Source organism: Mastacembelus armatus, chromosome 15 (genome assembly GCF_900324485.2).
Source record: "Mastacembelus armatus chromosome 15, fMasArm1.2, whole genome shotgun sequence".
NCBI lineage: Eukaryota > Metazoa > Chordata > Actinopteri > Synbranchiformes > Mastacembelidae > Mastacembelus > Mastacembelus armatus.
Window position 1 is genome coordinate 18,568,116 of NC_046647.1, and position 27,630 is coordinate 18,595,745.

General features: G+C 38.4%; 3 protein-coding genes across 4 annotated transcripts in view; 1 reads left to right on the top strand and 2 right to left on the bottom strand.

The window, feature by feature from the left end:
- The window catches only part of srbd1 (S1 RNA binding domain 1), a 43,286-nt gene extending 25,760 nt beyond the window's left edge, over positions 1-17,526 (bottom strand). Inside the window, exons 1-14 of the mRNA XM_026310242.1 lie at positions 17,424-17,526; positions 16,984-17,045; positions 16,329-16,665; positions 15,800-16,033; positions 15,401-15,567; positions 14,954-15,071; positions 14,686-14,824; positions 14,485-14,581; positions 14,165-14,348; positions 9,236-9,339; positions 8,597-8,704; positions 8,316-8,473; positions 6,861-6,951; positions 6,615-6,722 (exon numbers count right to left, since the gene is read on the bottom strand). Coding sequence (XP_026166027.1) covers positions 6,615-6,722; positions 6,861-6,951; positions 8,316-8,473; positions 8,597-8,704; positions 9,236-9,339; positions 14,165-14,348; positions 14,485-14,581; positions 14,686-14,824; positions 14,954-15,071; positions 15,401-15,567; positions 15,800-16,033; positions 16,329-16,665; positions 16,984-17,045; positions 17,424-17,507 — 1,991 coding nt within the window. The 5' untranslated portion in view covers positions 17,508-17,526. The remainder of the gene's footprint in view (positions 1-6,614; positions 6,723-6,860; positions 6,952-8,315; positions 8,474-8,596; positions 8,705-9,235; positions 9,340-14,164; positions 14,349-14,484; positions 14,582-14,685; positions 14,825-14,953; positions 15,072-15,400; positions 15,568-15,799; positions 16,034-16,328; positions 16,666-16,983; positions 17,046-17,423) is intronic.
- A 2,918-nt stretch (positions 17,527-20,444) lies between these two features.
- cd74b (CD74 molecule, major histocompatibility complex, class II invariant chain b) lies at positions 20,445-24,826 on the top strand. Of its 2 annotated transcripts, none has more exons than XM_026309859.1 (8): positions 20,445-20,573; positions 20,733-20,836; positions 22,449-22,618; positions 22,827-22,897; positions 23,328-23,358; positions 23,532-23,738; positions 23,945-23,992; positions 24,463-24,826. In XM_026309859.1, the coding sequence occupies exons 2-7, from the start codon at positions 20,751-20,753 to the stop codon at positions 23,983-23,985; spliced, it is 606 nt and encodes a 201-aa protein (XP_026165644.1). In that variant the 5' UTR covers positions 20,445-20,573; positions 20,733-20,750; the 3' UTR covers positions 23,986-23,992; positions 24,463-24,826. The 2 variants fall into 2 exon arrangements, with proteins under 2 accessions (XP_026165644.1, XP_026165645.1); XM_026309860.1 differs by having other exon boundaries at positions 20,452-20,510.
- Positions 24,827-26,290: 1,464 nt separating this feature from the next.
- On the bottom strand, positions 26,291-27,630 carry LOC113132055 (SLC35A4 upstream open reading frame protein-like). The gene is made up of 3 exons (XM_026309861.2): positions 27,581-27,630; positions 26,644-26,742; positions 26,291-26,500 (listed from the first exon to the last, which is right to left on the bottom strand). The coding sequence occupies exons 1-3, from the start codon at positions 27,593-27,595 to the stop codon at positions 26,303-26,305; spliced, it is 312 nt and encodes a 103-aa protein (XP_026165646.1). The 5' UTR covers positions 27,596-27,630; the 3' UTR covers positions 26,291-26,302.

Consider the following 27,630-nt stretch of genomic DNA (forward strand, 5'->3'; position numbering starts at 1 on the left):
TTGGTGATATGGACGATGCTGGCTGATATTCACTGTTCACCACCTGCGAATGCCAAAGGCCCCATACCCATGATGATCTACACAAACACAAATGGACCCATTTCGAGACACATTGCTTAACAGTGGTACCATGTGCTGTAAAACAAAGATGTAAGGTCTAATCACATAAGGGATATCATATGCTGTAGAGATGAAGCCACGTAAGGAAAATTTGCAATAAGTGATATATTAACCTACATAAATAAAACTGACTTGACTTAACTTTTAATTGTCTCAGTCTCAGAACTTGTTACACCAGTGTTAAAGCAAGATATATATCGTGGAGGGTTTGAAGAAACGAAGGATGCATGATGATTTTAAGGAGGAGGAGAGAAAGAAAAGAAGAAAATTAAAGAGGGGAACCCTTCCCATGACTCTAAAGCCACATGTCCCACTGCACCTCCACCTTCTCTCCAACCTTCAAATCTTTAGTGAGGCCTGAGTGCCTGAATCTCACTCAGTCATCGCTGGTCCTGCCACTGTATGTTCATCACTCACTCAGCCAGGCCCTGGGAGCATGCCTGGACACAGGACATGGCAGGGGATATAAACACACCCACAGCCACACATAGTCATAAATACAGTCTACACCACTGTCCTCCAGGTCCATCAGCTAGCCAGTAATAATGATCTCATCCAAACAGGAGTGAGCTGGTGGGCAAGACAGTCAAGGACTTATTGTCGGGATGTCTGTGTATCACTGCAGAGATACACTATTGTGTATTTGACTATGCTGCATTCTGCAACTGCCCATGTTGCTCTTGGACAACTCGGTATGAACCGGTCTTGAATAGAGTAATGAACACCACCAGAAAGATGTTCTACTACTCAGCTACAAAATAAAATATAAGACAAAGACAAGCAAGATGAAATAAACTGACAATATACAGGCTTAACTGTAAGGGGGGGGGGGGGGGGGGGGGGGGCGACTTGATTAAATATATAAATTAACTTTCAGTCATCAGGCAATAGTCACTGATGGCAAGCAGAGCATTGTTGACTTAAGAGGCCTTCAAGGATGTGTTTGTGTGTTTATGGAAAAGAGTAACAGGGTCTGTCATCGCTCTGCCTTCAGGAGTGACAAAGCAAGTGGTCAAGAAATTGGATGTCATTTACATTTAGCTGTGTGGTGGGTTTGTATGTGTGCATACTATCACTCTTGCCTAAAGATCTCTCTAACCTTACTCAATATATTCTTGCCCTCTGATATCATTGCCTGTTATAGCCAAACACTGTTCAAATGTATTTTAGCATTTCAACATTGTGAAGGCAAAAGGAGTTGATATGAACAACTTAAGACACCCATCATATGCCTCAGCTACAGTACAAACATTAGGGAGGAAAAAATATTTTAAGACAAGTTAAAGTTACTTCTATACAATACAATTTAATTCGGCTTGAGAGTCCCCTCAACCACAAACATCAACCATTATAGTTAAAATGCTCTTAATTACTCAACCTCAACAGCAAAAGGTGTAAAAGATGGTCATGCAAACATCAGATTTGAACAGCGTATTTCCTTAGTAAAGCACAATATTTAGATTGGCTTACAATGCAACATCTGTATAACTTTTTTCTAAAACTTTGGAAGGGGTTCGCTAACCACAGATTAACGTGAACCCAACCTGCTTCAGGAATGTTATTTGCCGAATGCTTTGTGAAGATAGAAGAAATAGGAGTTGATGACAGGTCTACAATCTGTATGCTTTACTCAAAGGTACACAAGTTTCATCTCAAGTGTCAATAGATCAGGACACACATTAGTATGTGTGTGTGTATGTGCTTTCCCTACCAATTGGCTCTACTCACAAGCTGATGAACGTGATACAGACCAATGTGCATCACCGTGCAAAACTCTTCAGTGCAAACCACACACACGCACACTCCCAAGCAGACATCTGTCTGGCTGGTGCTGAGCGCACTTATGGGCGCTGACAAAGCCTGCATGCTCTACCAGTCAGTGCTAAAGTACAATGACAGACAAGGTCATGCTTCACTGGGCTGTCAAGGAGCCTGAAAGAAACACACACACCGAGACACGCACAATGAGTGGTGTGCTGGTCATGGGGAGGTGTTAATGACAACAACCAGGCAATCAGAAGAGACAGACATTTGCACATAGTTAACACAAATACTCATGTCTATATACAAACTAGTTTAACCTAGAAAATAATGTACCTAAATCATAAAAGAGAGTTTTTTAACCAATGTCAGAAACTGATGTCCAGCAGGAGGTCTGTAAATTACTGGGACACAGCTGTATGGAAAAGAACCTAATGTGCATTCATTGGGGCCATCACAGCACAGACAAACCTTGTCAGTTAAATAATACCTCATGCTGTATAATGTCCTGCAGGATGCTGGTCATTCACAGAGGCATTGTTCAGGCTTAATCATGTGAGGTCACTTTGCTGAAAGTCTAATAGGGGGATAAAGAGTCAGACCTGGTGATTTATTCCTCACTTAGCAAAAACAACAGTAAGGTTTATATGGACTATTACACCTGATGCAGTTGGAAAGCTGTCATGCTTAATGCTGTGGTTACACTGGTTATACTCACCACTCTATTGATTGATCTATTGAGGGAAAAAAAAAAATTCTATGCTGCCTGTTATTAGATATGCTAATATTTGCAGTAAAATAAAAATAGTAAAATATTTAGATTACACTACTTTCTACTGTGGTACTTTTGTTTGAGCGTCAAATTCTAGACAATGTATTTATAGTTTATTATCCTTCTAATGTTAAATATAAACATTTATTACATTTGATTTATATAATTAGGTTTAGTTTAACAAGAAACTCCAATAAAACATGTGTCATACAGTTAAATTGTTCCCAGAGTTCTTGTGCTTTACATAATAAAAAAAAATATATATATATATATATATATATATATATATATATAAATAAGTTAGTGGGAAAATCATGAGTGTGCCTGGTGTACTGTTAAATAGTAAAATCCAGGACAGGCATGCATATCAATAGCAATTTTCACAGTGGATCATATTAACCCTTGGTAATTAATAAAGTCTTGTAAATCCACAGTGATGGTGGTAACCAGGATGCCGCTCCTGCCAAACTACTTATGAGGTCATATGCATATTATCAAAGACAAACACTCTAAAGTGAGCTATTTGGTCTGCATTAACACTCTCAGTGAAAAGCATCCTGACCCCTAACATGTGCCTTACTATCATCTGGCCAATAAATGTGCTTAATTTTAATTCTGCTATTTCACTGATTAAATATTCAGTGATATTCATTTAAAAGTGCAGAATATGTCATTTGTTACATTTAATTAACTTATGGTTATTTACTGATGCTGCTAAACCAAGAAAATGATCTTAGGAAACGGTCCACATCATATAACTTTTTCTGACGCTTTCAACATCATCTCAGTCATCGTTAGCACATGGACTGGATACCAAGAGTGAGTGAAGATTTGCATAAACAATTCAACTGGACAAAACCTGACCAGCCCTTTATACACATTTACACTTATTACTTACAAATACACATATACATACTGAAATATTTGCCCTTGTTTAGCCACAGTCCTTAGAAATGACAGAAGAGGTGACTCAGTGAGTATGATGAGTCTACTCAAACTGGACTAAGGCACTGAAAACTGCATACACACACAAACACGGCAAAAAACATAAGTAAGGAAGTCCCGCAGGCTGCCATTTCTGGCTGTCATTCCAGCTGAGCACTGAGGCAGAAGGACACAGCAAGAGAGACAGGCGGGTGCAAAAGAAAGGGTGGAGAAGGGTGGGGGTGGCGACACAATGAATGCTCACAGGGAGACAGGAAGCAGACGGTACAAATGAGGCTGAGGTTTTTAATGAACTGCTGCACTGTGAAGGCAGAGAGGCTGGTATAGGTGCGCACACACACACACAGACGCACACACACACGCATGCACACACAAGCCACAGGCCCTTTACCTCCAAGAGTACCCAAAAAAAAAAAAAAAAAAAACTTTAAATGCTGCTAACTCACTGGTAATCCATTTGTACTGGTGGCTCCCACCTAATGACGTTAAAAATCAAAATTGCTCATCAAATAACAATAGAGATGAAATATAATCTCTTGTGCTCTCGCTGTCACATGAACATTTCTGTTAAATTTTTGATTTTGAGCCAGAATATATCTTTCCAAGTCCACAGCTGCTTTTATTAGTTGATGATGACAAAGACAGAGCATAAAAAAAAAGAAACACAGATGGTAAGGTGGAGATGGAAAGGCTTGTCAATAACTATCCAAATACACTGAAACAGACAAGTATTCATCTCTGGAATAAAGACTGCTGAGACTTTCTACACTCATCTAACAAAAACCTTATACCCTGCTTGGATATAATGTCAGCCAACAAATGTCCATACATATAGAAACATAAAGAAATGTACCAAAAACTGGGTCAATTAATTATCACGGCAAGCACCAAGACCCCTTGCTGATACTGATGCTACATAGCAATTCTGTGTCATTGCCATCACCCTTGTTGCTGTGATAATGAGGCTTCCTTAATGGCAGGTCAGGGTCGGCTGTGGGTCAGTCAGCAGGGGAGGTAGGACCCCTAGTTAGATAGTTAGCAACAACTGTCACTCCTTGAGGCAAGTCATCTTTCCATCCTCTCCCATCATCATCTATCAAGGCATACATTGGTCACAATTGGCACATTAAAAGCCAACATTCACCAAGATATAACTAATTTAGCAGCAAGGCAGACACAGGCCACCTCTACTACATCCTTAAGCACAGCACACAACGGTTGCCACATTCAAAGTGACTGATCTACATTTGACAAGATGTCTGACAACTATGTTGAGAGGCATAGAGAATGATTAAAGAATACCTCATCTTATTTGCACTGCTAAAAAAGGACAATAGTTTGAATTAAACCTTCTTTAAATAAAAGCATGCATTTTATATTTATTAGTTTTAAACAATAAAATCCCTTACTTTCAGCACAAACTCAAAAAAAAAAGGCATGATTTATTAACAGGTAATGGCACATTTTGGCTTTTAGGAGATCAATTAATAAAATATGGGTTGATGCAATTTGTGTAAAATACTTTGCTTAGTGCTACGACATTATAGTGGTGATGAAATTTCATTTGTGTGAAGCAATTTGAGGTTTACCCCACCCAGGATTCAAATATATATTCTATAGGATGTTTAATACTAATAGGCCAATTGCAACCATACCCCAGAGTTTTATATTTCAAAGACACATCTGGGGGAGAAATTGATTTCTGAGGGAAGACTGGGAGCAGACTAGCATATGAACTTCACAAGGCATTTTGAAACCATGATTAATTGATCAATGTAAGAAATGTTCAACAAGAGGATAGACGATGGAAAAATGAACTGAACAGGAAGGGGAGTGCAAACTGGTGTAAGACAATGAGACAAGATGGTGAGAGAAAAATGCAAGAGAATTTTAGTAAACACATGCGCGGATTCAGCTTTTATATCTATGCCTATGAGTCTACATCAGCCAATCCAAAGAAACCAAATTGAGGCATAAGACCAGACGACTCCAGAGCAATATCATCTGGATAACAACAACCATATTTCTATGGCTAATGTCAAAATAACATCTCTCTGCTCTTCCAAAGTTCAGGACATTTAGCCAGCACCACATCAAACAGAAGTCCAACATTCTTACGTGTTGTGAAAAGCATGAATGTCAATAGCTGCAGAAAAAGAATGAACAAGAGAGACATTATATCAAGATGTGAAATTTTGCTGCTCTGGAGGTGCTCAAGGCAGCTCAAAAGAAAAAATGTCTGTCATGAAAATAACCAAATGGAAGTTAACTTAATAAACGCCTCACTTTGACTGTTTCTGCTCTTCTGAGAAAAAAAACATGCTATTACACCAAAGGTATGACCTCTGAAGTGTGCTTGTGTGTATGAACTCAGAGATACTGACAAAACTCTCATACACACACATATATTCAAGTGCAGCTCAAAATCATTCTAGGCTCTGGGCCCAATGCTAACCTCAAGTCAACAAACACACATGGAACTTAGCAAAGAAAGAAAGAGATGGAACAAGAAGAGGCCAGTGGTTATTATGTTTGGACCGAGGATCTGTTGTATTCCCTTGTATTCTGAAGTGTGGACTGAGCCTGGTTACAGACAACGTGGACCGCAAAGCATCTCTTTAATTGGACTGAAGTGAAACAAAGTCCAGATGTCTTTAATGGACAGTATCCACTTGAGAAACACATTCCAATTTGTCTTTCTCTCCATCTGTGTCCAGCTCTCTTACTGCCATACATTTTTCCCTTCTTTCTTTTACTCTTTCACAATCCTCACCCTTTGTTCACCCCTTTCTGCTCTATAGACTTACAGTAACCTTACCCATTTCTATACCAAGAAAACATGATTATTTTTATCATCTTGTCATTGTCAATCTCAAACACAGTGAGAATACTAGTGGAATATTAATTAATATCATAGCAAATATGTGGACCCAGAAAATTTAAAAGTATGCCAGCATTTTCCATTTTCTAAAGAGACTTTGGCCTGTTGTAGCTCAAATTGGATGAAAGACCTTACCAGTAGGACACGTCCAGGGGGTGAAAACAGCGCCTAGAGATGAGGTCAGCAAAGAAGGACTCAGTCTCACGGCATGCTGTCCCATTGCCAATGACAATCCTGGTACAGCTAGGAAGGACAAGAGAAGGGACACAATGAGGATTAGGAAACCATCCATAAAGGTCTAAAATTTGTTCATATAATTATCTTCAATGAACACAACCAAAACAGCATGAACACTGATTATTTAGACACCGGCAGCAGTACCTGTATTTGATCATAAGGTGGCGCAGTTTATCTGCTTCTTTTTGCTGGCCTGAATTATGCAGGTATACAACATCAGTGTGGAGAACCTGACCTGAGAGTGGAGATATGAAGAGAAAGAGGGACAGAGAAACACTATTAACTAATGTCTCTCTGTTTGCTGTCTAACGAGGTAGAAATTCCCTAAATAAGTTCATTAACATCATATCCACACTGTCCACATCTCCACAGGAAGTCCAGTTCCTGCCAGTTTCCTGCCCACTAACAGGAGGAGTAGAGATTTGAATGGGCAGGTCTCACAGGTAGTCATCTGAGCTAACCTGGTTTAAGTGTGTCAGCACTACTTCTGGCCACAAAATCACTCACCCAAAGGGTGGGATCTTTTCAGTTCACAGTGTGAAGCCATATACACACACACACAAATATTGAAACATACAGTACATGAGAGACACAGACACACACACAAACAAACACATAATCCACCCAATCCACCCACAAACTAGCATCAAATCTCTGACAGGCACACCACACCTTGGTGGAAATAACAGGTCTTTTGGTGTCTGGTTAGATAGCATACTCTTACAAAGAACATTTGGTGTGTGTATATATATATATATATATATATAATCTCTATAATTCCATAATATAAACAATAACTAACAAACACACACATAGTTTATTAATTACTATTAATTTATATAATTAAAATAATATTAAATCTAATCACTTAAATGAGAATAACTGCTGTAACAATCTAATTTCCCCTTGGGGATTAATAAAGTTCTTCTTCTTCAAATCAAATCCTTCATTATTTCTGTAATAGGTTGACTGATCAATAGCATAATGTGCAAAACGTTCATGGGTTTGAGACAAGATTAGAGAGACGGACAAGAAAGAGATTAAATATAGCCCGTTAGTCACATATTTGCAGATGCTTATTCATTTGCATAGTGTAAAAAAATTAATTGTGAATGAATCATAATGGTTCTATTCTTAAAAACATAGCATTTCATGTTCATTTCTAGTGGCTGCATTAAAATAACCTTTAATTACATGTAGAAATAAAATCCACAGTAATTCAGAGAACATGTTTAACAGTATTCACATGATCTGATGCATCAGTCAGCCCCCTCCAAACCTGTATTACTCTTAGTTAAAATGTTCTAAATATGTATGCGCTTTAAAAGCCTATTAGTTATACTTCACATTATTCCTCTTAGATCAACACAGTGGTACCTGTCTTAGTTGTCAGCTTCAGTGGATAAACATGCGTTACCCAACCTGACACTACAGACTGAGACACAGCTTCCCTCTAGAAATACACTACAAAGGTTAGAGCTTTCAAAAGTAGGGCAATAATAGTGGTCTCACACGCATATTAGCACAAACTGCTCTGAATGCAAAAGTAGGTGCTTACATATCAATAAATACTGACCATTCAAAACACTGTTCACTTACTAGTGGGAGAGAGGATTGCCAGCTTACAACCATGTCTAAAGCCAGGGTCCACACCCATGATGACACAGCCCCTGACTGGACATACCAACAGGCGCTGGCGGAGGTTCCTCACAAACATGGCAATTGACTCTTTCTCTGCTGCACTTGTCAGTTTAGTCCTAAGAAGAAGGGATGTAAGAGAGCAACAAAAAGATGGGGAAATAAAAAGATAGGGAAATGGGTGACAATATCAACAACAAGCAAAGTGGAGCAATATGAAGATGTTAAGTTTCCTAAGATACCTGTAACTCCTAGTGAGAAAAGGCAGAACAAGCCTTTTATAGGAGTCCTCCACTGCCTTCCTGATGATTGCATGAACATCCTCTCTTGCATTTGTCTTCAGCCTCCACCTGCATTGAAAAAAAGTAGTTTCATCATTTCCACTGTAGAATACAATCTACAGTGTAAAAGCATTACATCATAAGTATTACATCAGTAGACCTTTTGCAGTCTCATACTTGTAGTTCAATTTTATTCCTTAAACCTTAATTTATTCAATACAAGCTGAGGACACATGACAGTCCTGTCTAAATTTCACATTTTTTTAAATTCCACTTTCCGAGCCTAATCCTACATTTCCTGTAATTCAACCGTTTTCAGCATTGTTAGCTATACTTTTTCATAGCAAATATCTAATCGTAAATATTTTCATAAAAAATAACATATTTTTTTACTATGCATATAGTCAGTCTTGTTTACTTGGAGTAGCCACTGACCAAAAAGAATGATCTTTGCATGTTTTTCTATGCAGTAGTTAAATATAAACAACCACTCCTTAAGTGTAATCTGATGTGACTGGTAATAGTGGTCCTCAACACAGCTCTTTGAGTGTGTGTCTGTCCGTGTGTGTAGGAGTATTTGTGTATTACTGTGTTTCTGACCTGTTGTTGATGCACCACCTAGTGAAGTCACTCTTCACCCTGTCGGGAATGTTCACCTTCACTGTCAAAATCTTCAGACTCTCCCCTCGGTTAATAGCCAGGGTCTGTACACATATGCATGCACGCATAAAAACAAACATTCAAATGTATGTACACACACACACACACACACACACACACACACACACACACACACTTCCCCCAGTTAATGCAACTCAATAAAATGTGCAAACTGCACCCAGATGCATTTAAGCACAGATGGGAAAGACCTACCACCTTCCAAAGCCTGAAAGTACCTACAGGTCACACACTAATATATTTAGAAAAGCAACAGTCCTAATCAATACATACTGCTTCTGCAGCTGAAAAACAGTATTTTATTTCTCTACAGCTAAATATTACTGTTCCAGTTCTGTGGAGGTTATCAGTCATTGAGATCCTATATATAATTATCAATAACTACAGCTGCCATCAGTATGTTTGTAAATTACTGCAGGATTGCTATAGTCACTAAAATAAGTTGAATTTAAAAGACAATACAGCTCTTACTCGTTCACCCAACTGCAAGCACAAAGAACTTGGGAGAGAAGTAAATATTTCTTAAGACAAATATTTAAAACAAATAATAAATGACATGTACACATAGGACTTAGCCTGAGATAAACAAGATTATTGTGTATGTATAACAAACACATACACACAAACCTTTACACACAAGCACTGAAACAAAATATTTTAACTCTCTCCACACACGTGTAAAAGTGATGAGCCTCGGAGTGTATCCTGTGGCCTGGCCTATTGTGGTGTGTTCTGCTTCCCCCCTTAGAGGAACTGTTACATGCTGTTAAGCAAACAGTAGTAAGTGTCTGACCTTTTCAGTGGAGAACCTTTATCTCGCCACAGAACAGGGCCAAGAAACAAGATGTCAATCTGGAGCCCAAGCGGAAGAAGCGAGCTGACAAATGCCACCACTAGGCCACCATCAGCACTGAGACCGCAAGGCCTACCCCCACCCACACATGTGGTGCCACAACCATTACCACTCAGCAACACCCTTGGATGTGACACACTGTATGCAACACACACACAAATAAAAACATAAAACACAGCTAATGGCATTGTAAAGACAAGAATTAATGCAGCAAACTTGCTTGAATTATGATGAAAGTTAAATTTCCTTTCTGTTGGCATGTCTCTTCCCCAGGCTGCTGCATTGACTGTGATGAGATTTCTCAAATAATTTTCCTCAAACAGCTGAAGTTTAATGTGAGGAAAGAACACGTCTCCAGAAAAGCCCATGAGTAAAAATAAAGTAGTACACATAGTACAAAATGGACTTGCTAAATCTATTTCCCCAGAATTCAACATTTGGTCTTAGGATAATTTTGTGTAATGTAGAATGACATATAGTCTTTACATGACTGTCACACTTCACCTAGCATGCTCACCATGCCACCAAGTATTTAAAAACCTTATATGAGTCACATCAATTATGAATAAGAATTGATCGATAAACCAATGGCACCAGGTAAAATCTCACAACAAAAATGTTTCTATTGTTGGTCATAATACCTTCAGCAAACACTGAAAAACATCAAAACAGAGAACGCAACTGTCAAATGACACTATCAGAGATTTCTGAAAATTTGCCAAAACCATCCTTCCATTAATTCCCTGCATGATAAACAATTACACAACTGCTACTGTCCTGTTGCAAATCCATTAACAAACATTTCAGCATCCTGTATTTTAACTACCACAAAATGTATTTTCTCCCAGCCTGCTTGCGAAACTTGTGGTTAATGTAAGCAAAAACTGAAAGAAGAGCCCATCTTCAATAGTTGTGGGATCTGTTTTTGTCTGTAGGTGGCTGCTGACCCTGATAAATAACTTAAGTGTCTGCCTATTTTTCTCTCGGTTTTTGCCTGGGTTAGGTCACTGGTGAAACAAGAGACACAGGGTGATCTAAATAGAAGGGGGATTGTGAGTGAGTGAGGTGCATGTTTGTGTATTAAATGGGCCAAGAGTGACAGGTAGCCAAGTGCTGGCCAAACCCTGACAAGACCAGATAGACTTTCCTGGAGGCCCCTTCATCCTTCCACCAGCCCACAAGGGAGGGCGGTCAGCCAAGTGCCATCCTCTCTCTGTCTCCTTGTCGCTCTCACCCTTTCTTTAGACAAATACTGTCATCAACACATCTATCCATCCAACATATCAAGGACAAAAACATAAACAAAAAAAAAAAAAAAACAGATACCCAAACAGATTTACAGCAGACTTGGTCACTTTTTGACATGGCTGACACCCATAAGACATTCTGTATAAGACAAGTAAATGTTGAATAGAGCTGTCAGCAAACTGTCCTAGCTAGAAATTAAGCCTTGGCTGCACAAGACCAAGAGGGTTTTAAAAAAAAGCAAAGAGCATATAGTGTTCCTGATAATGAAATCATAAGTGGTAATGCACGTGGAATGTAAGCTACTTTTAGTATATTTTAGTCTTTAAACAGTATGATTCCAGATAACTATTGACTCTCGAAATATCTGTGAGGATCAGTCACCACAAGGGATCATGATGGAGCATTACACAGTGATGGTTTACACAATGTACTGACTGCTCATGGAGAACTCTGTGCTGCTTGTGTCAAACAAAAATAACATGGCATGGAGTCGGACAGATGATAATAGAACAACAAAATCGAAATTAGAGACAACTAGAACAAGGAAAAGTATCTTAGTTAGAACTTAATACTTACTACCAAATATATTCATATTTGTTTTTTATTATATGAGGTTTAACCGTGTTTCAAACATGCAGTTTTGGGTATTCTGCCAGTGTTGATTTCAATAAAAAAACGTTACCACCATGTGTTATTGTGGACCACTAGAGAATTAAGATCGACAAACGCACACATAAATACAAACACGCACTAAAAAGGAGTGTTTGTGTATGTGGGTAACATTGCAAAGAAGTTTGATTTTCTCCACCTGTCCATCCCAAAAAGAGTGTTCGATGAAACAGTTCCCTTTAAACAAGCTCCTCCACGAGCGAGCCCCAGACTGGAGTGCTGAACTACAATTTGATCACAATGCAAATCGCATTAAAAATAACTCACTGCACATTCAATAAACTCATCCATGACATGAGTGTGTAGTGGCCTCAAACCAAAATCGGACAGAATTAAATCTAAGCATCTCAACTAGAAATGTCAAATTACTTAAGACACACTAAACACCAGAGCGTTTTATACACTATCATTTATAAAACTATTATATAAAAAAAAAAAACTAGCAACTATTCTGACAAAAAAAAGAGATGCATCTTTCCTTTCTTATATGATTGTAAATCATTGTCTTTGGGTGGTAAACGACAAAACAAGCACTTTGATAATATCACCTTGAGTATTTTAGAGGCCAAACAATTAATTGAAGAAAACAATCAACAGATTCATTGAAAATCAAAACTAGAATTAGTTACATCCTCATATTTTTCAATCCCTAAGTGAATTGTCCCTAAGTAATTTTACCAATGAATCTTCACCTTTCATCCTTCTTTTGTCTAAATACTGTCTTTACAAAACATATTTGTCATCATATGCTTTAGTATAAACAGGTAAACCTGCATGTTCACTGAACCACTTCTAACATATCTCTCACCCTTCATACAAGGGCCAGTCCTTTTGCTTTAACAAACCACCAAGGCTGGGATTTAATAAGATATGTTAAGGCAAATAGTGTATGCTTACACACATGCCTCCTGTCAAAACAAATCTCCCACCTGCTCCCCCTTCCTGCCAACTTGATGGCTAGAAAAGGTTCATTTTAGCCGGAATCCGACAGCTAGCAGGGTTACAGCAGCCTGTGGATTAACACTCTCTGACAAAGCAGAGTCATCGAATTAAAGGCCTCGCATACCCAGGAAAGGAAAGGGGAAAAGGGGAGGTGTGGAGGGGGTTGAGGAGCTGTGGTTCGGCCAGAAAAACAGGGAGGGAGGCAGATCACAGCAGAGCAAGAGAGATAAGTGATGGACACACTTCAGTGCCGTTCATCTGTTCATTTTCTCCCTCTCTTTACTGTCACCACTGCCTCACCCCACCCTCCCATCTGTTTGTAGGCCCAGCAGCAGTAGCTGTCACTACAGTAGAGCGCCTGTCAATCAAAGCTTCCTAATCCAATGGCATGTCGGCAGGGGACACGTCACATATGTTAAGAGGATAGCACGAGGGGACTGGCAGGGTGTGCTTATGTGTGAGCAAGTGTGTGCATGTATGTGTATGTGATTGTATGACTGTAGGGCAGAGCACGGTTGCCACAGAGTGTGGTGTGGTAGAGAGGCAGCGGGTGATGGAAGCTGTGGTGACACATGAGGCCTGGGACCAAGTCTGAATAACCCATCAGTCACTAGAGGGACAGAGGGGGAGCAGCAGAGGCAGAGCAGGGCAAAGGAGGAGTAAATGTTGTGGCACTGACAAGGCTAACTGCACCTGACATGGCTAGCATGTATACAACAGACAGAAACAACAAACACAAACAGATGGTGTGCATTTGTTCATGTGTTTATCTGTGTTAATACAGGACTATGAGCACAAATGGAAATACATTATTAAAAAGTAATGTAAAGTATTTTCTGTTATTGCTTTTTTATTTCCTTTACAGTTGGCTGGTCTAATAGTCCAGTAAACCCTTTAACCCTTCAAGTATGTTTCAAGTGTGAAATATAAATATATATTTGCACTATACTTGCTGCAGCTTATGGGAATAGCGCAGTTGAAACATCCACAAACTCTCCATAAAAACTGTGTCTATACTGGCAGCATAAAAGCTTTACAGTTTTTCAACAGTTCTTAAATCAAAATTTTCAAAAACTGGACAGATTATTATACAGATGTTTATGCATTTGTAATGTTGAGTATGGATAGATTGTACCTACCTGATGGGGCTGGATGCGCTGAATGTTGCAAGTGAAGTCAAAGTAGAGGTGGAACTTGTCAATGTCTTGGTTTTTGTTTTTTTGGGCCCCAATTTTTTTGTCACCTTGGACAGACTTCTGTTCTCTTTCTTTTAGTGCTGACTTAGACACGGAGGACTGGATGGACACAAAGCTGTTCTCACACCTAACACAGCAAGAGAGAAACAAGCAGGATATACATCCCAGTGAATACAAAAGCAGAAAGGCAGAGAGGAACATCGCTACAGGAAAAACAAATATCACAAAAAATTAGATGTGTATGAACATGAATACGTTCTCACAATGTTTTCACATGGGTGAGTGTTTCAGGGTCTTTGGCTATCATATCAGCCAAGATATGTTCCACACCTGTAGCCACTTCTTCCACCGATGATAGACCTGTAATACAAACATCATAGCGTTATGCGGTTCTTGTTCAGACATAAATCTTTAATTTCAATTTTTATTTAACACACAACTCATTGTGTGTGTGTATTTCTTACCTTCAGTACCAGGTTTAACCCACGTCCTTAAATCCAGAGTGTGTGGTGTGTTCAACACTGCAGAGGCAGCCACCTCAAGGCCGAGTGCTTTGGCCCTGCGAGCTTTCGTCAGCTTACTGCCTTTCTTGTAAGGAGAATACTAGAAAAGACAGAAAATTATGTAGGTGTAGATGAAAGTCTAGATACATAATGATGCAACCAAGAATGAGAGCTTCAAATTATTTTAAGAATGGTTGATATCACATTAGCATACAAATGTGATTCTAACCACATGATCCAGTTCATCAGCTGATCGACAGCTCCTTAGGTTTTGTTCCAACTCAGCTGTCAAAACCCCATCCTTCTTCAGGGTCTGAATCACAGACTGGGTTTTCTTAGCCAAAGAGCTGAAACAATACAGGTAGAGATGAAGTAGATACACAAACAAAAAAATCTTATTATGTACAGTTACAAATCATAAAATATGTAGACAAGATAAAGTGATTCATATCTAAAACAGTGACACACAACTGACTGATAGCTTAATAGCTGGACCACTAGCACCATCTAGTGGCCAATGTTAAATAAGCTCTGTGGAAGTAGTACTGCTTAGGTGAGAATATTTTATGGCAGTAGCCGCATATATGAAACTACCTGCATATATAAACGTGCCTCTGCATGCATTTAATGAGTGCTCACAAAATTAAGAGTGTGTGCTTTGGTTTAATTTTCTTACCATAACTCCTCAAAAACCAACTGGACATCACGAATGGCATCGGCATCCATGTGGTTAATCATTTCTTTGCGGTAGCGCACTATGAACGGCACCGTGTTTTCCTCACGGAGGAGCGTAATGATATTTACACACACCCATCGCTCCACACATGTCAGGGTGGACAACAGCTGAGAGGAAGCATAAGTAAATATTCAAACAATGCACTTGTATAGCTCATTGAAGCAGGGTGTTTTCAGTAATGAAGAGAGAACATGTTGATATTCTTCAACTATCGTTCTTTGCATCTTCATTTATCAAACTTTCCCAGATATCATATTTTTGCATAGGTCACCATCACATGCTTAGCAAGCTAACAAAAATATACATAACCCAGTAAAAGACACCAACAAGTCCTTATACCTCCATCATGTCCCAGGTCATATTAAGCTCATTCCTCAGAACTTGCGATTCTGATGATGGTAAAGACGTTGGATGTCCCAAACAGGCACTACTGGTCTTCTGTTTCTTTAGACACGGCTCATCAAATGTGAAATCTTCCTCTTCCTCTTTCTTTAATGTATATCCAGCAAGTGATGTCCCCTCATCTGCCCACCTATTTGCCTCATGGGATTCTGACATGCTAAATGACACCCTCTGCAAGTAAAGAACAAAAGAAAAATAGATAAAAAGGACTGGTATGTGCTTTGTCAGAAATGAACATTGGTAATACACAAAAAAAAGAACATCAATGCCTTTCTCTCTTTCAGAGAGCAATTTTGTTGTGCACAACTCAGTAAAACATATACTCAGTCATAAACTGGTGTTATGTAAGTTATACTAACAAATGTTGTAATTACAGCCAACTCTAATCTCTCAGACTGGGTGGTGTGGATGTGTTAGTGTGTGTGTATGCACGTGTGTGGATAGATACACTCGGCATCGGTCCTACCTCCTCCTTCAATCTGACACTTGGCCCACCTTCTTCACCCCTCTCCCTTTTTAAGCAGTTTGTTCCAACCAGCTCAGCAGCACCAGAGGCTTTCAGACCTTTTGGTTTTCGCCCTGCTGCAGTTATGCGTTGTGTCCTTGGCGCAGGACTTCTAGTCACTTTGGGAGCTTTGGGTTCTTTGGTTTTTGGCTCCTTCTGTTTTGCAGTTCTCTTGGCAGCTGCCTTCTTCTTCCCTTCAGCAGGAGCACTGGCAGTCTTGCTGGAGGTTTTTGGATTTGGCTCTGGTGGCCTCCATTCCTCACTATCCTCATCGCTACTTGCGATCTGTGAAAAAGATCTGATGGCAGAGTAGGAACAAAGTGAACATTCAGCAAATAATAATACAAGAATATATTTTGGGGCCAGCGTTTCATTTGCTCTTTCCACTAAATATTGTATGTTTTTGTTTTAAACCAAAGGCTTGTGTCTCTAATGGATTATCAGGCCTTACTGGCTTAGACTAAAAACGTGAGATTGCGTATGTTAGCCTTGCCCATTAGCCATCTGAAGAACTGGCAATTTGGACAAAAAACATGGAAGACAAACACAAAGACAAAGGATTTTAACTTTAAGTGGAGAAAATTTCATATATCAATGATTGAATAAAAACACTTACAACTCTGAGTCCGTATCTTTGTACTTTTCATCTTGGGCAGATTTTCGTGGTCTTCGCATCATCTTTTAGAAAAGGTTCAAGTTATAGTATTAATGTTAGCATTAACTAAATGTTATATTTCACTGCACTATCAAAACAACATCATAATGCTGCTCCAGGTTAGCGTTAGCCCAGTTAGCTAGTTAGTTGGTTACACGCTGTTATGCAGCAGATTAGCAGATAAGCAGAGAGCAAGGACAGGTGTGTCTATGCTAACCACATCAACAACACTGACTCACTGAAGCAGACAAATGTTTTCTAAGCGTCATAAAGCTGAGGATATTTTGAAATTGGCGCTTCACGGTGAGCCTACAACGTAGCACGTTCTTGTCATTGTTTTTCAGCGTGAAGCAGCGTCTTTATTTTGCCTCACGACTTTAAACTTAGATTAACAGTCTCACCTTTTCACCGGTGAAACCACTCGAATTGTTGAGTAGGTTGAAAATCGTGCCCAGAAAAGCCGCAGCTCTGCTTCCTGTATACATAGAAGTCCAGCCAATGGCGAGAGCCTCTTCTTCTTCTACAGGTTTGAATGCGCTTCTCTTTCATAATTGTTGCATTAGCGCCCTCTATACGCTGCCTATGAACTTTTAAAGTCTGTAAATCTACAGTGCTTTACTCTAACTTATACAGTGGTGGATGATTGTTTCATACATTGATATTGTGTGTTACCACATTTATACTGAGGGCATCTAAATCACCAGTTAACACATTTCTTCTCCAATCTGATGACTGCAGGGAGATTTGTTATCAAGAGACATGGCTGTATCTTCTTTTTCTTCTTCGAATGGCAGGCCATGTCCCTTACAGCCATCCACTGGATTGATTTTTACTGCAGCACAGTGACAATAAAATAACTTAACCCTCCTGTTGTCTTTGGGTCAATGTGACCCATTTTCAAAAGTTAATATGTGATAACTTTGGTTTCCATCCATATAATTAACTAAAAATGACATGGATAGTTCCCTACTATAAGTGTAAAATATATGTTGGAAACAAGTTCACTAAGTTCTCATATAAGAAAACAGGGAAACTTTGCTATAACTTGAGCTAAACCATACTCACAGCTGAGACACTGACTTCGATCATCAGGAAATTCTTTTAATTCTTTTCATGTAGTGTAACTGTAAAACCATCTCACTGCATTTATCTGTGCTTCCTCTGTGCTTCCTCTTTATAAACAGACACTGCAGCTGAAATATAGAGATAGATAGATAGATAGATAGATAGATAGATAGATAGATAGATAGATAGATAGATAGATAGATAGATAGATAGATAGATAGATAGATAGATAGATAGATAGATAGATAGAGATATAAATATATAACATATGTCTGCTGGTGATAGTTGGAGATAAAAACTAGCTTAATGATCAGTTGAAGAACCAGGGATTTACGGATTTATCAGCCATGAGGTGCAGCAGTAGGAACTCTATTCTTGACTTCAGCACAGGAATAATAAAGTCCTTTAATACACGGTAGTACTTGAAAATACTTGTAATACTACTTTTTTTTTTTTCTACTTTTTTATTTGGATCCCCATTAGCCTCTACCAAGGTAGTGGCTACTCTTCCTGAGGTCCCTACAAGCAAATATTACATAACCATGCAAACTACAAAATTCTACAACAATAAAAGTAATCAGTAATAAAATATCTTAGTACATAATATAATAATAAAACGTAATTTACAACAAAATAATGATAATTATAATCACAATCATAATAAAAATTAAAAACATACACTGCAGCTCAAAACATTACACAACCAAAAACTGTACATAACATAAAAGTAACCAAATCCCAATCAGAGACTACACTAGATCCAAAAATTCAATCAAGTAACAACAATTAACTGTTTTCTGTATATTGTGCCATCAAGTATTTCTTTAAGGACTTTTTAAAACTCATTTTACTAATTGAAAAATATGTAATATCCGAAGGCAGATCATTCCATATTTTCATTCCTCTATACAGAGTAGTTCGTTTCTTTGCATTAGAACAGGAAGTAAAAAACATCCTTTTGACGCATGTCTGGTGTTAAAATTGTGACTATTGCTACTATATAAAAGTTGACTGTACAGAACATTTGGGACTCTAGACACAGAAATATTTCTTATGAAGCAAAGCAGAGACACAACCATCCTATCCTTCACCATCGGCCACACTAGCGTTTTATGCATTCTTATGATATTAGCCCTTCTATTGCAGTTTAGAGTGAGTCGTGCCGCTCTGTTCTGGACTAATTGTAATTTTTCCAAATCTTTACTTGATGCATTTGACCATACAACTGGACAGTAATCTAAATGAGTAAGAACCATTGCTTGAACAACTTGAGAAATGCAGTGTTGTGATAAAAAATTTGCACATCTCTTTATAACTGACAGACCTCTTCCCATGATTATTACAGTATTTTCTATGTGTTTAGACCACTTCAGCCTGCTATCTAGTATAACGCCAAGAAGTCTAATTTCCTTGTTCAATAGGTACACTCTTTACCAACAGATTTAACTGTGGTTTGAATTTGAGTTTAGAATTTGATCCAAATACAACACTTTTCGTTTTTGTCAAATTTAGAACTAACTTATTGTTCCATGCCCATTTTACAACCAGTTGTAATTCCTTATCCAAGGAAGTAGACAGTTCTTCAATTGACATTACTGGTATATGTAGTGATGTATCATCTGCATACATAACTATTTTAGCATGTTTTAAAGAAAAAGGTAGGTCATTGGTGAAAATAGAAAATAATAATGGTCCTAAGCAACTTCCTTGAGGCACACCACACTGTAACTCTTTCACATTTGAATAACTTCCATTGTAAAATACCCATTGTCTCCTATTAGACAGATAACTGTTAAACCAATGTGCAGTGTGAGGAGTAAATTTGTAACATTTAAGTTTATCCAGCAATAATTTATGATCCAATACATCAAAAGCTGCGCTAAAATCTAACATTACTGCACCTACTAAATTATTATCATCAATTAGTTTTAAGCAGTCATCTGTCATCTGTGTTAAAGCTGTTCCTGTTGAATGTCCCTTTACGATATGCATTCTGAAAATCAGAGAATAAGTTGTGTTCTTTAAAAAACGCTAGTATTTGCTTGCTAGCTATCTTTTCTAATACTTTACTAAGAGCAGGCAACAAACTTATTGGTCGACTGTTAGCACCACTGAAACCCAGTATGTCGGTACTGCTGTTTTCACAAATCTGTTTTCAATAAATTGTCATCATACTCATTGTGTTAATATCTGTTAACTAATTTCATTAGGTATTTTAGACACTATGAAGACTTATTTGATAATACGAACTTCTCAACGAGCTGTTTGATGGTCGCTAAAGATCAGTATATTCTGCCCTTGGTAGCAGATGATGCGTCCACACCAACAGCCAATCAGAAATTCAGTTTGGTTTGCAAGACTGTTTGGGTTTCCCCGCCTGCTGTAGTCAGTTCCGCCCGTCTCTGCTCTGCCTAGACATAAAGGTAATTCCTCACTAAACTGACACTGATATTAGTGAAACAGCTTGGATCCTGACCTGAAACAAGGTATTATTTCTGTGTGTGTGTGCGTATGGGTTTATGTGGACTTAAGTGTATGTGGACTTAAGTGTGTGTGTGTGTGTGTGTGTATTTGCTGTCAGTATGATCATATTCCCACTTAAATAATAACAATGATGTTGTTATTGTGTCTGTGTGTGGTTCCAGATTTGTGTTGGTGTGAAGATGTCTGACCCTGAGACCACAACCCAGCCCCTAATCGGTGCGGCCCGCCAGGAAACTGCCATCAATGTAGGAGCACCATCACAGGGGTAAGAAATATTTAGTGACGACTATAGTCAGAGTGACGACTACAGACTTCCCTGATGCGTGTGGTGGCTACTGTTAACACTATATCGAAGTCATATATGTGTGTGTCATGTAAACAGTTGTGGGTATTTGTGAGAGAGAAAGTGAAATTTCTTTCTTTTCTTAGCTTTAAATGTAATTTACTTTTCACATGTAAACAATTTACTGTACATACCTGCATTCACAAACATTTTGTGAGTCAGTGTTGATACCTTGTGTTGTGTTGTAGATTTTTTGCATATATATTTTCTACTTTCCAATCAGCACTTTCATTCATCTCTGTTAAAATCAACCAACTGGCCCTTAAATTGTTCAGACTGTCACACCGAGCAGCAGCTACTGGAGACTTTTCAAATCTGTCTATGCTTAAAAACAAAACAATCCTGGAACTGACTGACATAAAAACTGATTATCAGTTTCAACAACAATGTAAAGTATACATTGAATAGGAAATTAAAAAAACATAGGTCAAGTACTTTAAAGTGGTTTAAATTCTACTAAATGTCAATGGATGTCTTTTATTGGTTTTAATGTTTGCCTTTGTTTTAATAAGCAGATCTTTTTTTTTTTTTAAATATCTTATCTAAATATCTATCTAAAGGGAAAAGGTTGGTAAATTTTCCCTCAGGTGTCTGCTTGGCAACAGCTTATTTCATCCCTCACTTGCTGGTGACGTTTTGTATAGAGTGTGTACCACAGCTGAAGTTCCTGTTTCTTAGATTGTCCCTAATTCTCAGCTAATAGGCTGATTATTTGTATAGCACCATTCATACACTACGTAATTCAAAGTGCTTTACAAGGCATATAATTACATTAAAAGCATGGAAAAGAGCATTTAAAAACAAAGACAGTTAATATAAAAATAAATTTAAATCAAAGAAAGTAAATTAAAATAAGATGTAAAAGAACATTAAGAAAACAAGGATGAACAATTATTTGAAGGCAGCAGTAAACAAGTTCCACAAGTGAGGAGCATAGTAACTGAATGCTGCTTCACTTTGTTTGGTTCTGGTTCTGGGAACACACAGTAGACCTGTCCAAGATGACCTGAGGGGTCTGGAAACCTCATAGGGAACTAATACATCTTGAATATATTTTGGTCCACAGCCATTTAGTGCTTTATAAACTAGCAATAAGATTTTAAAATCTATCCTTTGACTAACGGGAAGCCAGTATAGTGATCTGAGAACTGGTGTGATATGGTCCAGTTTCCTGGTGTTTGTAAGGACTCTGGCAGCAGCATTCTGGATTAGCTGCAGCTGCCTGATTGACTTTTTGCTAAGACCTGTAAACAAGCCATTGCAGTAATCTAACCTACTGAAGATAAATGCATGAACAAGTTTTTCTGCATCTTATAATAATCAGCCTTTATAGTATTACCCATGTTTTGCATTCTGCCCTGGCTCTCTTCATCTCTTTCCCTGCCCCAGAGATTTCATAGTCACCATTGTGTGTCATCAAATCTAACAGTCACTAATCATGAAAGAAACCAAAGTAGGTTATTGATATATTGATATCTGAACAGTTAAAATGGCTGATGATTTACACGCAAAGCCATTTCTTTTTGTTTTGCAGTGGCCGCTCCACCCGAGCCTATAAGGTGGCAGGTATAACCCTGCTGGCCTGTGTCCTGATTGTGAGCCAAGTGGCGATCGCCTACTTGCTCCTCAGCCAGAAGAGTGACATAAAATCTCTGGAGGAGCAGAGCAACAGCCTGAAGGCAGAGCTGACGAGGGGAAGATCTGGTGAGGACAATCATAAATCTAATTCTAAAGTCAGGGATGATAGATAGTCCAGTTAGGTCAAGAAAAGCTTTTGTTAAAATGGATTTAAGCTTCTATTTTGTATCTACAGTCGTATTTCCCCTTAACTCTGCATAGTTCCAATTTTCATTTCCTGAACTAGTCTCTATTTTTTACCTCTCACACAAACTGTTTCTCTTTTTCTATGTAGTGTCTGTGCCAGTGAAGAGTCACATTCCCATGAACGCCCTGCCCGCACTGCAGCTTGACACTATGGATGAGGTAAAACATTGTTATATGGTGATACTAATACCAAAACTAGTTATGTTTTTATTTTTATTTATTTATTTTACATGAATGAACAAATGTAAATGGATCCTATGAGACTTGTTTTGTAAAGCGTAACACTGACAACAGGCTTTAGTGCTCTTCGATGGACCCTGGATGTTTCTCCACTCAAATTGTTTCTTACAAAGATGCTAATACTGATACAGATACAATATAATTCAATCAAGTAAAAAGGCCCAGCTGTTTTATTAATCAGGCTGAATTTAAATGGTATGATAAAAATAAATGCAGCTTTAATAGAGTGACACCATTGTTTTCTGTCTTATATATTGAATCCATTCAGTTTTGTAAAATCAAGTTTAAGATTTTCCTTTTTCATAGTTCTCTGCTGTGTTTTGTTTTTTGTTTTTTTATTGTATTGCAGGAGACACTCACTGAAGCCCCAGGGAAACTTGGTATGTTCTGTATTTGTTTACTATATATCTATAAAATGTAATGATGTTTTTCTTCATGATTGAAGAACTGTGATTACAATTTATTATTCCTATTGCATCTGTGTTTGCCTCTCCTATCTTCAGTAAAGTTCAGCTGTCTTGTGTTAACCCAGTATTTTTTTAAAACCTGCTAGACTTGACCACCGACTGCCAGCTCGAGGCTTCTGGTCTGAAGGATGTGCAGGTGCCAGGTTTCCGTCCCGTCTGTGATGAGAGTGGGCTCTATAAGGCACAGCAGTGCTATATGGGTAGCTGCTGGTGTGTGAACCCAGCCAATGGGGTACAGATCCCTGGAACCCTGAGCAATGGACAAGCCCGTTGCGCGGTAGCTGTCCGGACTGGTGAGACAAAATAATTACTCATAAACTCAGATACAGAAAACCCAAATAGAAAAAGGAATCATCTCAAAACTGCATTGAACCAGTGTTTCATGCTGTGTTTAAATTTCTCATTCATTTTTTCATCAGGAACACAAACCTATTTTTACTGTTTTGGAACCCTGATTTAAGCTACAGTGCTTCTGACAGTCGAACATGTGTCTTTGTAGGTGTGCGGAGCAAAATGCTGAGTCTGTCTGATGATGTCTGATACTGTGGTAAGTACATAATGTATATATAACTATAATGCTCCTACATCCACCGATCTATCCATTATTTATACCACTTGCAGGGGGCCTGAGTCAGTCCCAGCTGACACTAGGCAAGAGGCAGGGAGACAAACACTTACCCACCTATGGGCCATTTAGTCACCAATCAATCTAACCTGCATGTGTTTGGACTGTGGGAAGAAGCTGGACTGAGGCTGCATTGAGGAAATGCTTGCAGACACTCCTGGTCCAACAAGCTTTGAATCCAGAACTTTCTCCCTGTGAAAGGACAGTGCTATGGTGTCATCTGTGAACAGATGAAGTTACAAATCAGTCTAAATCAGCCAAAAAGTGCATTTTTTCAGACTTGGAAGATCTAATGCCTTTTTGCAGGGGGAAGTTTTTTTATACTTACTTTCTATTTCTACACTGAATTAACTGTGTTTTGTTTTCTGTTTCTGTTTCTTGGGCACTTGAAGCGGATGAAATCGACTCCAGCAACAGTCCAAGTCATGACATTACAACTTAATCAGCCTCTAATCATCATATTTGTAGCACTTGACAAGCTCATGGGGTTTAATCAATCTGCTTGCTATCAACTTAATATATGGAGAGAGGTGGCTTTCGCTATTGATTACACACCACCTTTCAATTATTTTAACAAGGATTTAAAAATAATGTTCTTGCTTTGCTTAGTAAAGAATTAAGAGTGTTAGCACAGACTTCAAAAATCTAAAACTGATAAGAACTGATACACATTTGGGCACAATGAGGAACAACTGCAAAGTCTGTAAACAGTATGTAGCATTTATTTAAACAACCCAAATAAACCTGCTACAGACAGTGTGTGTGGTTTACTGTAATATCAAATTGGAAGTGAACTGTTGAAATGTTTTTAAAACTCTGCACTGACATGAGACAGATTCTGCCACTGAAATAGTCAACTATATTCTCCAAAGTGTTTCAGAAAACGAACCAAAAAAAAGAACATGCCAACATTTAGTAAACAGTACATTAACATAACGATTATTATGTTATGACAAAATTATTGATTGTTGTGAGACATAATAATGCCTCTATATCCTTGCAAAAAGTGCAAAACATCAGTTTCCAGCATTTGAAATTGACAGCCAAATTCCATCAGGAAAAGGCTATTGCACATGAAATAATAAATCCAATATAGGCACTCTTAGTGTATATTTTACATAAATACTTCAACATACATTAACACCATGTTGCTAAAACTGCCAAGTGCAATTAAAACTATCTTTAAACAAATATTTCACTTTTGTAAATGTTTGCATCTGACAGCCTAATAACTATGTTCTCCAGCTCCACTGGACTGAAGCCTATTTTTTGTTTAAGCAGTGGGAGTTACAATAAGTAAGAAATGTTAAATTTACTGAATACTCTACCTTACACGATCTTTTACAGAGAGGAAGATTTTATTTTAAAAAAATTTTTACCAATTGAAAAATCAACCATATGGTAAGGAGTGATGTGCGTCACATGACAGACAACCTATGAACACTGAACATTAAAAACCAGCATTTACAGTAATACAGATTTGACACAGAGATGCACCATGAGGTGTGAGATGAGACATTTTTTACATGCACTAAAACCCCCTGAGTACACCAAATGCAAATGAGTTCAGGCTACTATAATGATATCTGACCACTAGAGGGCAGAAATCACCATAGACAAGAGCTAAAAATTGTGAAAACTCAATTGCCTGCTGACTTAAGGGCACAAAATAAAGAACCTTACTAACCACAACAGCAATGGTGAGAAATACTAAAGGTATGTTGTGTTTCTCTCTGAAGAACCTCCTTTATATAGGAGGTAAAATTACTAGCACAGCTGGCTGTGCATGTAGACAATGGTGCGGTTCATATCAAATTCTCTTAAAAGTATGTATTTCAGGCAGGAAATTAAAATTTATAATGGATACTATGATTTTACTGCTGGTAGCAATTTAAACTTGAGTCACTGACTACAATGAACAGTGAATTTAGTGAACTGAATCGTAATTGTTTCCAGATGCATGCTTATATGCTCAATCTATCACAAAATTTCAGTTACCCATTCCCAATAGTCAGGTTCAGAAAAAAGCATCAATGTTTCATCTTACTATAGTAAGTTTTCCACTTTAGAATTTTCTTATTTACTCATCTTTACTCATGAGTAAAGAATTTACTCCTTTACTTATCTGAGAACTTTTAAGCTTTTGTTCCCATATGCATATTGGCTCCCTTGTCTTGCAGATTTCTCGCTTCCCCCTCACAACGTTTTTTCTTTTTTTTCCCTGCTTTCTTCTCATTTGCGTCCTCCTTTCAGGTTGTTGATGTAGTCTTTGACTGTGTTTTCAATATTGGGGACAGCATAATTTTGTGCAGCATAGATTCCTGTACACGTTCCAATGGCAACACCCAGTAGCGCTGAGGAGCGTAGCCTAGAAACAATGTACCCGGCCAGAAACCCCTTCAGGAAAGGAGAAGCCAGCAGACTCCCTCCCTGGAGAGGAAAGGTGAGTCGAGATCAGTCCAACCAGTGAGTTTATATCTACATCTGCATACTATATGTTTTCATAGGCTTTAATCACCGAAATATATTCAATGGCAGATCAACATAAACCCCTGTGTCTGTGTGAGTCTTACTGGAGGAACCCCAGCCTGTATCTCATCCTCCACCCGCCTCTGAATGTCCTCCAGTTGGTCCTTTAGCTCCACCAGGTCTTTAAGCTGGCTCAGAGGCTTCTACACACACACACACACACACACACACACACACACACACACACACACACACACACACACACACACACACACACACCTGGTTAGGAATATAGGCCAGCTCCAATAGCAAAACATTGTTTATAACTGAGGCTTTAACATAGTTCTAACAAATCAAATGCTAAGGTACAACTTCACACTATGAAGTTGATCACAGAGGGACAGAGTGAATCATCTGTTAAAGAACCTGTTTACACCCACATGTGTGCACCACTAGTTGAAATCAACACCGAACAAGGCAAATAGGCAACAAATCAAACAAACAACAAGCAGCTTCTGGCAGATACTGGCTATTTAGAGTTATGAATGACTCATGTAATGACCTTGGTAAGACTGGTCAGCTCCTAAAACCTGTGTGAATTCAAACTGGACCTGAACCTGAGCTATGTTTCTGTCATACAGCTCTCAGACAGCTAATGATACAAAGACATGTAAAGTTAGCGCCTTTCTCAGCATCCATAAAGATTTAGTCGACGTTGTTAGCATTTAGCCGCCGGTTCCTTCCTACATCCATTTAAGTTATTGTTAATGTTGGATTTTTCCGCACTCCCAGTAAATCTTGCCAATATTCACGTAGCGAGTTACGCTAATGAGCTAACGCTAACTTATCTAACTTACCTGACACTTTGGTTCATAAGCTAGTTGAGCTAACCATCCCCAAAACAACAACGTAAGTCAGAACAGCCCGTTTTGCTTAATCGGGTAACGTTAAGTGATAAATATTCAATCACAGTGAACTGTCACAATAACACTATTTATATACAATGCTAATTAACTTCACGTTACAAAGTTTAGCACCGACCTTGTCATTTCCCATAGTTTGCGCTGAGTCGCCAGACCGCTCTCTTCTTC

Excerpts from the sequence above, each read along its gene's own strand:
- cd74b (XM_026309859.1), top strand. The coding sequence starts at position 20,751 with ATGTCTGACCCTGAGACCACAACCCAGCCCCTAATCGGTGCGGCCCGC. Across the intron at positions 20,837-22,448 it reads GTAGGAGCACCATCACAGGG|TGGCCGCTCCACCCGAGCCT; the intron begins GTAAGAAATATT and ends TTTGTTTTGCAG. Across the intron at positions 23,739-23,944 it reads CGCGGTAGCTGTCCGGACTG|GTGTGCGGAGCAAAATGCTG; the intron begins GTGAGACAAAAT and ends GTGTCTTTGTAG.
- LOC113132055 (XM_026309861.2), bottom strand. Across the intron at positions 26,501-26,643 it reads TACAGGCTGGGGTTCCTCCA|GGAGGGAGTCTGCTGGCTTC; the intron begins GTAAGACTCACA and ends TTTCCTCTCCAG.